Source organism: Salvelinus sp. IW2-2015, linkage group LG16 (assembly GCF_002910315.2).
Source record: "Salvelinus sp. IW2-2015 linkage group LG16, ASM291031v2, whole genome shotgun sequence".
Classification (NCBI taxonomy): domain Eukaryota; kingdom Metazoa; phylum Chordata; class Actinopteri; order Salmoniformes; family Salmonidae; genus Salvelinus; species Salvelinus sp. IW2-2015.
In genome coordinates this window covers 5,509,843-5,525,839 of record NC_036856.1, presented here as the reverse complement: position 1 = coordinate 5,525,839, position 15,997 = coordinate 5,509,843, and the positions used below count along the sequence as shown (strand labels likewise).

The window sequence follows — 15,997 nt, the reverse complement described above, 5'->3', positions numbered from 1 at the left end:
GTTCTACAGCTGCACCATCGAGAGCTTCCTGACTGGTTGCATCAATGCCTGGTATGGCAACTGCTTGGCCTCTGACCACAAGGCACTACAGAGAGTAATGCGTACAGCCCAGTACATAACTGGGGCCGAGCTACCTACCATCCAGGACCTCTATACCAGGCAGTGTCAGAGGAAGGCCCTAAATATTGTCAAAGACTCCAGCCACCCTAGTCATGGACTGTTATCTCTGCTACTGCACGGCAAACGGTACCGGAGCGCCAAGTCTAGGTCCAAAAAGCTTCTTAACAGCTTCTTACCCCAAGCCATAAGACCCCTGAACAGCTAATCAAAGGGCTACCCAGACCCTTCTTTTACACTGCTGCTACTCTGTTTGTTATCTATGCATAGTCACTTTAACTCTACCTACATGTACGTATTACTTCAATTACCTCGACTAACCGGTGCCCCCGCACATTAACTCTGTACCGGTACCCCCGTATAAAGCCTCGCTATTGTTTTTTTACTGCTGCTGTTTAATTCTTTTTTACTTACATTTGTTTCTTAACTTTTTCTTAACTGTTTTCTTCTTAACTTCTTAAAGCATTGTTGGTTAAGGGCTTGTATGTAAGCATTTCACTGTAAGGTCTACACCTGTTGTATTTGGTGCATTTGACAAAACGTTTGAATTGATTTGATTATCACTCTCCTTCTCGGTCAAATAGCCCTTACACAGCCTGGAGGTGTGTTGGGTCATTGTGCTTTTGAAAAACAAATCTAATCACATCAAATTTTATTGGTCACATGGTTAGCAGATGTTATTGCGAGTGTAGCGAAATGCTTGTGTTTCTAGTTCCGACAGTGCAGCAATATCGAACAATTCCACAACAAATACCTAATACACACAAATCTAAATAAAGGAATGGAATAAGAATATATATATATGTGGATGAGCAATGTCAGAGCGCATAGGCTAGGATGCAATAGATAGTATAGAATACAGTATATACATATGAGATGAGTAATGCAAGATTTGTAAACATTATTAAAGTGGCATTATTAAAGTGACTTGTGTTCCATTTTTTTTGAAGTGGCCAATGATTTCAAGTCTGTATTTAAGCAGCAACCTCTCTGTCTGTTAGCCTTGAGATAGAAGCTGTTTTTCAGTCTCTTAGTCCCAGGTTTGATGCACCTGTATTGACCTCACCTTCTGGGTGGTAGTGTGGTGAACAGGCAGGGGCTCGGGTGGTTGTTGTCCTTGATGATCTTTTTGGCCTTCCTGTGACATTGGGTGCTGTAGGTGTCCAGGAGGGCAGGTAGTGTGCCCTGGTGATGCGTTTTGCAGACCACCCCATCCTCTGGAGAGCCCTGCGGTTGTGGGTGGTACAGTTGCCGTACCAGGCGGTGATACAGCCAGACAGGATGCTCTCAATTGTGCATCTGTAAAAGTTTGAGGGTTTTAGGTGACAAGCCAAATTTCTTTAGCCTCCTGAGGTTGAAGAGACGCTGTTGCCCCTTCTTCGCCACACTGTCTGTGTGGGTGGACCATTTCAGTTTGTTAGTGATGTGTATGCAGAGGAACTTAACTTTCAACCTTCTCCACTGCTGTCCCGTCGATGTGGATATGCTCCCTCTGCCGTTTCCTGAAGTCTACCATCATCTCCTTTGTTTTCCTGACACCACACTCTGAGAGCCATGCATGGCCACGCAGTCATGGGTGAACAGGGAGTACAGGAGGGGACTGAGCACGCACCCTTGTGGGCCCCCAGTGTTGAGGATCAGTGAAGTGGAGAGGTTGTTTCCTCCCTTCATCACCTGGGGGTGGCCCTTCAGGAAGTCCAGGACCCAATTGCACAGGGTGGGGTAGTACCCCAATGATGAGCTTGGAGGGTACTATGGAGTTGAATGCTGAGCTATAGTAATTGAACAGCATTCTTACATAGGTATTCCTCTTGTCCAGATGGGATAGGGCAGTGTGCAGTGTGATGGCGATTGAATCATCTGTGAACCAATTAGGGCGGAAAACAAATTGAAGTGGGTCTAGGGTGACCGGTAAGGTGGAGGTGATCTGATCCTTGACTAACTAGTCTTTCAAAGCACTTCATGATTACAGAAGTGAGTGCTACGGGGCGATAGTCATTTACTTCAGTGGGTACAGGAACAATGGTGGCCATCTTGAAGCATTTGGGGACAGCAGACTGGGATAAGGAGAGACTGAATATGTCCGTAAACACACCAGCCAGCTGGTCTGCGCATGCTCTGAGGAGGTAGCTAGGGATGCCGTCTGGGCCTGCAGCCTTGTCTTATGTCGGCCACAGAGAAGGAGAGCCCACCGTTCTCGGTAGCTGGCCTCGTCGGTGATGCTGTGTTATCCTCAAAGCGGGAAAATAACGTGTTTAGCTTGTCTGGCGTTGGTGTCCGCGTGTGGGGGCATCGGTTAGTCAAGGTAATTGAGGTAATATGTACATGTAGGTAGAGTTATAGAGACTATGCATAGTTAACAAACAGAGTAGCAGCAGCGTAAAAGAGGGGTCTGGGTAGCCCTTTGACCATGAAGGCCTGATTCACGCAGTCTCCTCTGAACAGCTGATGTTGAGATGTGTCTGTCACTTGAACTCTGTGAAGCATTTATTTGGTCTGCAATTTCTGAGGCTGGTAACTCTAATGAACTTATCCTCTGCAGCAGAGGTAACTCTGAGTCTTCCTTTCCTGTGGCGGTCCTCATGAGAGCCAGTTTCATCGTAGCGCTTGATGGTTTTTGCGACTGCACTTGAAGAAACTTTCAAAGTTCTTGACATTTTCCGCATTGACTGTAGTTTCTCTTTGCTTATTTGAGCTGTTCTTTCCATAATATGGACTTGGCTTTTACCAAATAGGGCTATCTTCTGTATACCACCTCATTTCTATCGCACAAATGTCACCATCCCAATAAAACAAAATTGTGCGTGCGCGCTGTGCCGCACCCGGACAAGATTCCGCCCTGGGCAGATGCCCATGTCGTCTATACCTAAATCCGTCACTGCAGGTGACTATCTCATGAAGCTGGTTGCAACAATGCCAGGAGTGTGCAAGCTGTCATCAAGGCAAAGGGTGGCTATCTTTTGAACACTTTTTTTCTCACTACATGATTCCGTGTGTTATTTCATAGCTTTGATGTCTTCACTATTGTTCTACAATGTATTAAATAATAAAAATAAAGAAAAACCCTTGAATGAGTAGGTGTGTCCAAACTTTTGACTGGTACTGTATATATAAAAAAACTACTTCCAGGTTTTTCAGTACCGGCCGTGATCGGGAGTCCCATAGGGCGGCGCACAATTGGCCCAGCGCCGTCCGGGTTAGGGGAGGGTTTGTCCGGGGTAGGCCGTCATGGTAAAGTAAGAATTTGTTCTTAACTGACTTGCCAAGTTAAGTAAAGGTTACATTTTAAAAAATCCACTCTTTCAATACCCTTTTGCCCTTTTTGTGCCTACACACCACCTCTTCTCCCACACTAAATCAAATCAAATCAAATGTTATTTGTCACATACACATGGTTAGCAGATGTTAATTCCACAACTACTACCTTATACACACAAGTGTAAAGGGATAAAGGATATGTACTATATGTACACTACTCCATACCTACTGACACTGAAGCGCCAATGCTTCTTACTCCCAAGCGAACTGCACCAATGGCTCTCCCAAGTATCCCCCTGTTAGATACAGGGATATACATATTTGTTTATGCCTTTTTTGTTTTCTCCATAGGCCTGTTCAGTCTGCCTATGCTTCTGGGAGCTACGTTACTGCCCGTAGCAGACGTCCTATCCTCTGTTTCATCCGCAGGTGTAGCTATCCTCCAAATTTAGGCTTCTATCGAACCACACCTAAATGTGATTCATAAACACATTACTAAGAGAGAGTGATGGGGGTTACTTTCATATTTCAAGTACAGAGTGACCAAACACCAAGGGCTTAGTAGTCACGGAAAGTACTCAATCTATTATTCAAAGGAACACAAATGCCAGTTTGCACTTTGGAGTAAAAAGCATTTGAAATTAGCCCCCTGTAATTCCTCAGTAGTGGATCCCCTCTCCAGACCCAACGAGAGAAGTCTTCACACCCATAAAACATCTGTTATGTACCCATCATTAGCATCACAACAATTTGTTGAAATTGATAGGCTTCATAGTACAGCCGTTTGTTTAATATAGCTCCAGTTCAATAATATTAATGTATAGTATGGATCATAGCTGCTAGTGAGGTCTGGTCCTGTTGTAAAGGCAAATATCCTTGAGACTCTTCTATTTCTTTGATCAATATACCTTTGTGTTTTCCAACGAAAAATTACACAGAAACTGCACCACCATGACAGTGAGCTTTGTTGGATTCAGTCTGTGATAGTTTACTACCCCCTATACATTCATTGTCTATTTTTCATTAATCGTTTAAATAATTTTCACCTTCATCCATTGAAATCCTCTATCCATCTACCTTTTACCTGGACACATTGTAATGTGCTGGGATTCATTCTGAACCAACCTGTAATGTTGTAATGCTAATGAGTATGTGTTGACGTCAGTGGCTCTAGGTTCAATATTGAGTGTTGTTGTCCCTGTAAATGTGATCGTGACAAGGTTGTCCTGTGTTACCTACAGAGTTCTCCCCACTGTGTTTGATCCACTGTGATGTTGTGGAGGAATAAGATAATCGCAATGGTAGGGACACAGTAATGTGTAGTGATGTGAATGCTAATTTCCCTGTCTACCAATACGTGTCCTTGCATTCATTCTATAAAACATGTTCTAGCGCCTGAATACTAATCAATGTAAATGCATTGTACCCTGTGAACTTACCCATTGTTGTTTTGAGAGAACTCCATCCAGCCTGACTGATGACTAACCTCGTCTTCTTCTTCTTCTCTCCTGTCCGTTTCAAGATTACCACTTCACAAACAGGGAGGCTATGCAGGAGGATATTGACAAGGGGGAATTCATTGAGACTGATGAGTTTTCGGGCAACCTGTACGGAACAAGGTCGAGTATATTTCCGGAACTTTCTGTTGGAACCAAAATGTTTTACAGTATGAATCAGTGATAGTTGTGGAAAGATATATCATTTCTAGTTTGTTTTGTGGAATCGTGGATGCAATGAATAAACATAGCTATTTTATTTGTTTTTCTCCACAGTAAGAGCGCTGTACAGGACGTGAGGGCCAAGGGCCTCATTTGTATCTTGGACGTGGATATCGCAGGAGTGAGGCACATCAAGGAGACTAACCTGGACCCAATCTACATCTCTATCCAGCCCCCCTCTATTGAGGTCCTGGTAAGAGTCCACAACCATACATTCCATAGGGTTCCTCCACTGCAGGGGTCCGCAACAGGCAACAAATTTGGACCCTAAGCGATTTTTATTTGGCCCCCCAAAGTTTTAAGTAAAAAAATAAGAAAACATATGTTGTTGGACCAAGAAGACTGTTATATCACTAGGAATTCAACGAAAAAATAAATGTCATTCATGAATCCTGTTCCAAACTATTCCCATGAATACATGGAGAAATATGTGATTATGAAATTATGCTATTGTGAAATACGTAATACATTTGAGCTTATTTGTGGTCCGTTTGTAGTGTACAAATTATTATAATTGTGTTCTAGCCCACTGACCATTCGCTCAGAAAAGAATCAGCCCACGGCTGAATCTAGTTGCCTACCTCTCTGCTACTGTATAAACTGTCATTGTTTTGGGGACCATTGATATGGACAGGAAGAACGTCTGAGGGGTAGAGCGACGGAGACAGAGGAGAAAATACAGAGCCGTCTAGAAGAAGCCCGGACTGACATGGAGGAGTGTAGGTCCCCCATACTATCCTGTGTTAACTGGTTTTAAGACTACACATGCTTGACGGATAGGAATTGAACTAAGGATAGTCCATTTACATGCCTTTGACAATGATTTGAGTAGTGTTCTCATAATTGTTTCTTCACTCTCCTATTTCAGGCAACGAGCCTGGATTGTTTGACATTGTCATTGTCAACGATGACTTGGATGAGTCCTATGAGAAGTTGCAAAGTGTTCTTAAGGAGGTGAGTCTGAAGAGAAGACGATTGTCTAATGAGTAGATGGAGGAGTTGCTGATGACTAGATGTCCATGTTGGACAAGAATCATATGTACTGAGGTTCTGTAAATATACTTTATATTCTCATATCTGTCTCAACAGGAAATGTCGGATGTGATTCTGATGAAGGCCTTTCAAGGCCAAACCTGCTATTTAATATCATTTTAATAGCGTTTATTGGTAATTACACAATTGGAACAAGGACTTTGTAATTACAAATGCACTCGCTGAAGGTAATTCCACACAAATCCACTCGCTGAAGGTAATTCCACATGTGTAGTGACTCATGATCTATTTTATGTTATTATTTTATTACACATGTCCTTGATCCAGTATGCAACTAATATGTTTTGTAATTATACTTCTGGAAGTCACCTGTGTATTACCATGTCAAGAACTCCTACCCAAATGGGTAACCGAGGAGACATTAGGCATAACCCTTTTAGTTACTTTGTACTACGCAACAACATTTGACAACCAACATTGTAATTGCAATATTGTTATAAAGAATATACATGTATTTACAATGTATTTACCCAAGAGCAAGCAACTTAATATGTAATTACCGTTTTTGGAAAAGGTAAGACATGCTTTGATTTTGTTTACCTGGACACTATCTCCTAATGATAACTTTTTAGCGTTTATGGCATAAAACCAATTCAAAATAATCATAAAGGAACTTTTTAGATACACAATCAATTGAAGACACAGATTTGTACATTGTTAACAATGTTTGTTTTTGACAATGTAATGTAGCTACAGGCCTAGCTACTCGTCTACAGCATTGTATTAAATGAGATTGATTTTGAAAATGAATCTTTATTAAATCCATTAAAGGCCCAGTGCAGTCAAACTTCTGTTTTTTTCCTGTGTTTTGTATCATTTTGCACGGCTGATGAAACTAACACTGTAAAAAGTGTGAAAAAATGTGATCAGTGTTATGTCCTGATAGCTGCTGGTTGAAAATTCAATCTATACAGGATCTTCTATTCAGCGGGTTTTGCATGGATGGAATTTTTGGCTTGCCACATGAGATCACAAGGCAAAATACTTTAATAGACCTATAATAAAGAGACTTTGTAACTATATAGTAATTCAAAAGGTTACTTCACTCTACCTTAAGTTGCTTGCTCTTGGGTAAGCACATTGTAAATTCATATGCAACCTTTGTAACAACATTCTTCTAACCGTAACATTTGATCAGTGGGGATCCGGGAGAAAAAGCCTTCAGAAAAGCTCTAAGGATGTGTAGAATTATGTATTATTTTTTTATTAACATTTTTAATTTAATATTTTTTCTATCATTTAAATGATATTCGGATTTCACCTCTTCAGTTTGTGTTGGAAAGGGAAGGGTTAAACACTGAAGAGAAAAAAAGGTCCAATCAGGATTTTTCTTTGGTGGTCTCTGGGGAGAAAAATCTAGCTAGCTAAATCAGCCATTGGCGAGGCCCTCAGACACTAGACCGCATATTAATTAATTAATTACATCTTTATTTAACTAGGAAAGTCAGTTAAGAACAAATTCGTATTTACAATGACGGCCTACCCTGGCCAAACCCTAACCCGGATGACGCTGGGCCAATTGTGTGCCACCCGATGGGACTCCCAATCACAGTCGGTTGTGATACATCCTGGAATCGAACCAGAGTCTGTAGTGACGCCACTAGCACGGAGTTGCAGTGCCTTAGACCGTTGCGACACTCGGGAGCCCCTATATATGAATGACAAAGCAATCATCACGTGACACCATTAATTCCTATGTGAAGACTCAATAGCGCATTGAAACCAACTGGAGCAGTTTGAGCTACTCCAGGAAGTGAAGTTGCAGGCTAGCTCAGCGCTGCACCCTCTCATTGAGTAACTTAAGTTGAAGGCCTACTGTTTTCAAACGATCATCATTTGGTGAGTGCCACTGTTTTATTCAGCTCGCTTGCTGTTAGCTATCTCTCTGAAAATAATGCCTGCAAAACATTGTTGCATTTAAACTTTAGATCTGCTGATCTGCTGAACGTGATAAAATATGTCTGCAATGGGAAGTAATAGTTGTGCATTTCAAAGGAATGGGTTGCTTTTAACAGCATGCTGTGTGTAAATGCTCTCTTTCTTTATGACATGTCTATATGTTTTCCAAAAATTGTTCTCGCCAATTTGATGTGTCACTGTTGTCACCACTAGGCTATTGGTGATAGTGAGATAGTGATGGTGTTAGGCCACCACAGGTTGTTTATAGTGGGTGTTGTTGCTGGTTGCATTATTCCATGCTGAGCGTGTGAGTGACAGCCCGGTGCTGGCTCAGGCTTGTTTGATTGATTAACGATGTCATCAAAAAGTATTGCTACTCCTACATTAGAGCTAGATGTAATGTTGTGGGCATTAAGGGCCCGATCCCGATTAAGAATGTACAGTATTCCTTTCCTAGGCACTTCTCAGTATTTGGTATTCACGCTTACCTTTTTTTCAGTCGCCTAGCTTGCTCTGAATACAGTTCATTCGACCACTGAAAACCCTCCCACTTACTGGCCAACAGATTTTCTCACGGAGTTTTCATTTAATGGGGGTTTCAGTACGTTCATCTTAAGCCATCTGTTTAAATACGGTATACCTGTCATGTGATTTTCTATTGACAGACTCAATAGAACAAATATATCGAGAGAGCAGGTACAGCATATAGGGATCAATGGCACAAAAAAACGCCATCTATGCATATTCATCTCTGTTTCAGGACCAACTGGTAGATTTAAAAATACTCAGATATTGTAGATTATTTAGGCAATTTTTTAAATGAAAGTAGGTAGGCTATGAATAAAATACTGACTGTGTCTCCAGATTGTGGCTAATATTTAACATGATACACATTTTAAATTAAAACGGAGAAAAGCCTGGTCATATAATCAAAACATTCTAAAGCGTAGTCATCAACCCACCAGGTTCAGCCCTACAGAAGCCTATACGTAGCTTGGGTCTCCAAATGTAATTCATGCAAATTATGAGGGCATTCAATTATAATTCTGAATAACGGGGCTGCAGTGCATGCCGTGTTGATATGATTTTCAGTTTACTTCCATATGGCTGGTTTCACATTCATCTCCAGGCATCAAAGTCAAAAATCATCCCAAAAATTGCTATGTGTATTTACAATCCCCTTCTCCAAACGGATGATTAATTTACCTAACTCTTATCAATGTGTAAATTACAGTGCATGGAGAAGGCTGTTATTTGTATCTTGGAACCAGCAGGTTCGCTCGACCTTATTCCTGGTTTCCTCGCGTGTAAAGCTGGTGGAATTATGAGTGAATTAAGGCAAGGTCAGAATATGGCGTATCTGTAGACACACCTCTGCCACGCCTTCATTTATTTGCAACCTGGTCTCAGAGCATTTCCTATTATTCTGTACGTAAATCTGAGACACTCCATTTAGTATGACATGTTACGTTTCGTATGGTATCTATTAATTTGTGGATGTCCATCACCCATTTCGTATGATATGTTACAAATAACTTGCTAATGTTAGCTAGGCTAGGGGTTAGGGTTAAGGTTAGGGTTAAGTTTAGAAGTTAGGTTAAATGGTTAGGGTCAGGTAAACTGTTAGCTAAAGGTTTAAGGTAAGGGTTAGCTAAGATGCTAAGTAGTTGCAAAGTAGCTAAAAAGTAGTAAGCTGTTGAAAAATTGCTAAAATGCTAAAGTTGTCCGTGATGAGATTCAAATTCTAAACCTTTGGGTTGCTAGAGGTTTGCGTTATACGCGTTTTTGCCTTAAGTAACCATCTGTCTTACAGTATGTAACATATCATACTAAATGGATTGTCATCTCGGATTTACATACAAAATAGCAGAGGTGGGACCAAGTCATTGTTTTACAAGTCACAAGTAAGTCTTAGCACTCAAGTCCCAAGTCAAGACAGGCAAGTCCGAGTCAAGTCAAGACCGTCAAGTATCAAGTCAAGTCTCAAGTTCTAAACTTTGAATTTCGAGTCCTAAACAAGTCATAATGTGCTCTTCACCAAATGTAATACCATTTCATATTTTTAACAAGAGTAATAGTTAGTATATTACATTTACGCAACTCATGAATGCTTTTAAAAATATCTACATGTTTATTACTTTCCAAATAAGCGTCATATTTCCATGGAAATACATGGGTAGCCATGAGAAAGACCCCCCCCCCCCCAATAGTGATCGACTATCGAGGATCGCAATCGGGCGATGTAGGCTTGTACACAATCGCCCAACCTTACACACACACACACACACTCAGCAGTAACATCAGGCAGGATTTAGGCTACAAACTGCCTAGCCAGTTGTTTCCGTACTGACTGACTGTGTGGAGGCTCATTGATTTAATGTTACGTTAGCCTACATAAAACACTAGTAAAGTAATAAAATATATAGCTGTCGGCTATATTAGCCACGACTTACCGTTCTTTGTGCAGCTTCAAATGTCGAACAAAGTTGGAAATRGTTGTGCCTCCYTCTGTAATTTTCTTCCCGAATGTTTTGCAAGTTGCAATCCATTTTTTTGTTGATACAGGGTCCTCTTTATATCTGAAAATAATAATTTTGGGTATCATCTTTCCAAGGGCTCCATCTGAATTCACCTGCCGACGTTCCTCTGCACTGCCACGCACAACCTTTTCTCAGCTGGCACAATTTGATTGGCTGCTGTCCGATTCAAACTGTAATCCGTTAAACGAAGAGTTGATGCGCTGCACACTTTTTTTAATAGGATKATTTTTTAATATTTGGGCTTGGGGAGTCAGGTCGAGTCATGAGGCTCAAGTCCAAGTCAAGTCACGAGACATTGGTGTTAAGGTCAAAGTTGAGTTGCAAGTCATCATATTTGTGACTCGAGTCTGACTCGAGTCCAAGTCATGTGACTCGAGTCCACACCTCTGCAGAATAGTATGAAATGCCTTGAGACCAGGTTGTTATTTGAGCTCCACCTCAAACCAATAGTGGGTGAATAGCAAGCATTTCTCATGCTTAAATTCAAGGCCAGGATATTAATGGAGAAGAAAAGCTGCATAAAAATGGAATAACGTCCCATTTACAATCTCTAAACTTAAGTGATTCCTACCCCCCCCCCCCGAAGGTCCAATAGTCACGGTTCACCACTGCATTTGATTCAATATACCTGGTCTATGTAGCATGGCAATAAACTTTTTTACTGAAAACAATCTTTAGTTAATGGCAGGGTATGCCTTGTTACAAGTGTCGTTACCAGGTCCTAGTCTACTAAGATCCACATATCAAGACCATGTCAACCCGTGAGACTACCTGGTGATTTGGTTTTACTGGCCCGTTGTAGTTACATGTAGCAATGTTACCCGTTGGGTTAGGAGTTCATAACATGGTAATACACAGGTGACTTCCAAAAGTGTAACTACAAAACCTATGAGTTACATACTGTAACAAAGAAATGTGTAATAACATAATATAGAACACGAGTAATTATGCAACATATGTGGATTTACCTTCAATGGCAGTCTGTGTTCCGGTTGTGTAATAACCTATATTGATAAACTCTTACTATGTTATTACATAACACTTCATATGCAACTACAATGTTTTTTCTACAGTTATTGCTGTGTAGTTACATATTTATAGGGGCATCTTAAATGATGGTACAGTGTTACCCAAGTTGGCAATTGTGTGCGAGAGTTGTGCCTTTTCCTTCCTAAGGCCATACAGATTTTATTAAATGTTTCACAGATTCTATTTTTTGAAAATTGAGGCAAAAAGCGAATGGAAAAAGCAAGTGTGCCTTCTTCAAATACTATGGCGACCTTAGCCCAACACTTACCGACCCAATCAAGCCTCTTGGTGAGGCTAACCTCTTGGTGAGGCTAAAAGAGGCATAGTTCAGCTATAATCTTAGAGGAAGTTGTGTATCTCTTTACTGAAAGATTGAGGACATTCTTTTTGCTATAATCTTGCAATTTTTAAATGTTTTCGATTTTATTATTTATTTTTTTTTTTTTATTTTATTATTTTTTTCTATTTTATTTTTGCGAAAAGTAAAGAAGGTAATCAGTTAAGCATTTAATTACATTTGTATGGCCTAATGCTCATAATTTGTGGGTCGCACCGCTACTCACGTTTTTTGAGTGCCTTCTACTCCTCTCCTCAACAGGAAATAACAAAAGTTCAGGAGGTCATCAAGTCATAAGGAGCTACAGTAACAGTGTCCCAGTCTTGCCTGGTACTTTACAGGAGATATGAAGACTTTTACTCCAGCATGAACGACACCATCTATGATACTGCATCAACACCGAAACACAATAAGATCCACTCCCCTGACATCAGCTGATTTAGCCACATAAACAACTGTTCTGAGCGTTGTAGAGAAACGTACAATATGCATCTAAGACCAGGTGTTGGAACTGATTCGAGAAACAGAATCAGAATGAAAGTGATCTATACTGTTCCAGAACAAGGAAACTATTTWAAAAAACTGAAAACCGGTTAATAACGTTATTTTACACTTCTGACATTTTTATAATAATGGTTCTGTTCAGAACAAAACGATTGGAAAACAATTTTGTTTCCAACACCTGCCTAGGACCCAAGAAGATTGTCTTACATTCTTAGAGTCAATAGATCATGGGTAAGGGAATAGGGCATTTGATAGGTACAGTTGAAGTCGGAAGTTTACATACACTTAGGTTGGAGTCATTAAAACTAGTTTTTCAACCACTCCACAAATTTCTTGTTAAAAACTATAGTTTGTGCATGACAAGTAATCTTTCCAACAATTGTTTACAGACAGATTATTTCACTTATTAAACTCACTGTGTCACAATTCCAGTGGGTCAGAAGTTCACATACACTAAGTTTACTGTGCCTTTAAACAGCTTGGAAAATTCCAGAAAATGATGTCATGGCTTTAGAAGTTTCTGYAGCTAATTGACATCATTTAAGTCAATTGGAGGTGTACCTGTGGATGTATTTCAAGGCCTATCGTCAAACTCAATGCCTCTTTGCTTGACATCATGGGAAAATCACAAGAAATCAGCCAAGACCTTAATTGTAGACCTCCACAAGTCTGGTTCATCCTTGGGAGCAATTTCCAAATGCCTGAAGGTACCACGTTCATCTGTACAAACAATAATACGCAAGTATAAACACCATAGGACCACGCAGCCGTAATAACGCTCAGAAAGGAGACACGTTCTGTCTGCTAGAGATGAACGTACTTTGGTGCGAAAAGTGCAAATCAATCCCAGAACAACAGCAAAGGACCTTGTGAAGATGCTGGAGGAAACAGGTACAAAAGTATCTATATCCAGAGTAAAACGAGTCCTATATCGACATAACCTGAAAGGGCGCTCAGCAAGGAAGAAGCCACTACTCCAAAACCGTCATAAAAAAAGCCAGACTACGGTTTGCAACTGCACATGGGGACAAAGATCGTACTTTTTGGAGAAATGTCCTCTAGTCTGATGAAACAATAATAGAACTGCTTGTTTGCCATTATGTTTGGAGGAAAAAGGGGGATGCTTGCAAGCCGAAGAACACCATCCCAACCGTGAAGAACGGGGATGGCAGCATCATGTTGTGGGGGTGCATTGCTGCAGGAGGGACTGGTGCACTTCACAAAATAGATGGCATCATGAGAAGGGGGAAATTATGTGGATATATTGAAGCAACATCTCAAGACATCAGTCAGGAAGTATAAACTTGGTCGCAAATGGGTCTTCCAAATGGACAATGACTCCAAGCATACTTCCAAAGTTGTGGCAAAATGGCTTAAGGACAACAAAATCAAGGTATTGGAGTGGCCATCACAAAGCCCTGACCTCAATCCTATAGAACATTTGTGGGCAGAACTGAAAAAGCGTGTGCGAGCAAGGAGGCCTACGAACCTGACTCAGTTACACCAGCTCTGTCAACTTATTGTGGGAAGATTGTGGAAGGCTAACCGAAACGTTTGACCCAAGTTAAACAATTTAAAGGCAATGCTACCAAATACTAATTGAGTGTATGTAAACTTCTGACCCACTGGGAATGTGATGAAAGAAATAAAAGCTCAAATGAATAATTCTCTCTACTATTATACTGACATTTCACATTCTTAAAATAAAATGCTGATCCTKATTTTTACCAGGATTAAATGTCAGGAATTGTGAAAAACTGAGTTTATATGTATTTGGCTGAGGTATGTAAACTTCCGACTTCAACAGTACGTGTCGAGTATACAGTAGATGCTAGTTAATATCTACTTCATGTAGACAAATATAAACTACTGCCAAAGCCACAAGACCTTCCACTAAACCTTCATTGTCAAGGTTCGACATTATACTTAACATGCCCCTGACTTGACATMTGTGATGACCATCCAACATATRATGGACAAACAACCCGAGAAGTAATAAAACTGTCTTAGCTGTGAAACGTCATATTAGAGGAATACCTTTGAGGTAAACATTGTCTTAATCTAAACTGTTATTGGTCCAATAGTAAGAAACCATTCTGTATCCTGTAGTCCAATTTTCTCTCTGGTTTTAATCAATGYTAAAGTCTGAATAATGTTACACAAAAGGTAGGGATGTGTGTTGTTGAGTGTTAGACTAATTGAACAGTATTTGTGGATGAACATGTAACTGGCTGGGTGAGGACCCAAGCACTCAACACACAGCTTTCAGAGGTCACAGGTCAGTCGTGAGGTGGTCAGTTTAACTCTCAGGTTACTTGCTGTAGCCTTCCATCAGCAGAAAAGAAAACTTGTGTGTATGTTTTTGTATGCAACTGAGCTAGGTTAATAAAAAGTAGGTGAAACGTACCACTAACATACTGTTTAATTAGCATTTCAGTACATCCATCACCTGTCACAAGGTATACTCCATGAAATCAAATAAAGGATCATCAAAAATATGCTTCATTTACTCATGATCTTATTCTCCATTGATACAATCTATTTCTGCACAGTTGAAAACATTGCAATAGTGTAAATATCTATCTATATATAAATATTTCAATGTTCCTCCCTTTGTGAGACAAAGCTGTATTCTGGTAGGGGGCCTTGCTATGCTTTGGGCACATGAATCCTCCACTGATCTTTCCATTTGGCTAATGAACCACAAACATATTGTTAAGATTCACAAAAAAAAATACAAACTTTTTTTTGAATGGCTAGATGCAACAGCCTTTGTTATTACAAACGTCTAACTGTAATATCTCTGGATAAGAGCGTCTGCTAAATGACTAACATGTAAACGTGAAATGRGTTTCGTGTCCAATGCTGCAAACTCAAAGGGATGATGCATTTTACACATCAACATCATCATGTTTTCAAACTCATGCAACAGTACTTGCATAAAGCATTTAACTAAACATTTCCCTGATATCATGGCGCTATAATTCAACCAAAGCCAAAGTCCAAGTCATTCAGACAAACTTTTAACAAAACTCTAGGCAGCCATTGATACGCACACATTTYACCGCTCTCCATTTTAGGTCAACATTTGTAAGACATCACATATTTGTGATCAGGATCTGGGCTATGAAGAGACATCACCCAGCGCCAGTTCATGTGTAAGTCCTTACAGCCCTACTCTAAACATTASAAAGAAGTGCAATTATTGYAAGAACGGGCCTTGCAGCTTGGTGCGGACCTGGTCTCGTTTCACCTCTCTCTCCTTGAGGAAAGCCTGCAGCTTGTCAGTGGAGAAACACAAGATGGAGTCTCTGTGTTTGGAGGGGGCCCGCTCGCCCCGTACCCACGGGTTCTGGAGGCACTCAGCCGCCGAGGGTCTCTCCCTGAAGAAACGATATCAGATGAGACACATCAGGAACATTCTGAAATGGTTTGTTAACACTATCTATCAATTACCCCTCAATGAAACAACTTTGSGTGTGCTCGGCTATCTCAAATAGGCAATAGGTACTGTATAGGTCCTGGTCAGATGTGGTCTATCG

At 40.6% G+C, this 15,997-nt stretch overlaps 2 protein-coding genes across 5 annotated transcripts in view; one reads left to right on the top strand and one right to left on the bottom strand.

Annotated features, from left to right (window-relative positions):
* The window catches only part of LOC111975855 (uncharacterized), a 28,733-nt gene extending 13,867 nt beyond the window's left edge, over window positions 1–14,866 (top strand). Inside the window, exons 11-16 of one of the 4 annotated variants that reach the window (XM_024004511.2) lie at window positions 3,727–3,804; window positions 4,898–4,994; window positions 5,148–5,286; window positions 5,728–5,812; window positions 5,962–6,047; window positions 12,213–14,866. In XM_024004511.2, the coding sequence (XP_023860279.1) occupies window positions 3,727–3,804; window positions 4,898–4,994; window positions 5,148–5,286; window positions 5,728–5,812; window positions 5,962–6,047; window positions 12,213–12,248 (521 nt within the window). In that variant the 3' untranslated portion in view covers window positions 12,249–14,866. Of the gene's footprint in view, window positions 1–3,726; window positions 3,805–4,897; window positions 4,995–5,147; window positions 5,287–5,727; window positions 5,813–5,961; window positions 6,048–6,182; window positions 6,938–12,212 lie in introns of those variants that run through there. The other 3 variants (XM_024004510.2, XM_070447469.1, XM_024004508.2) reach the window with 3 other exon arrangements.
* Window positions 14,860–15,997, bottom strand: part of LOC111975905 (obscurin-like) — a 77,026-nt gene continuing 75,888 nt past the window's right edge. The window contains exon 80 of the mRNA XM_070447707.1: window positions 14,860–15,838. Coding sequence (XP_070303808.1) covers window positions 15,658–15,838 — 181 coding nt within the window. The 3' untranslated portion in view covers window positions 14,860–15,657. The remainder of the gene's footprint in view (window positions 15,839–15,997) is intronic.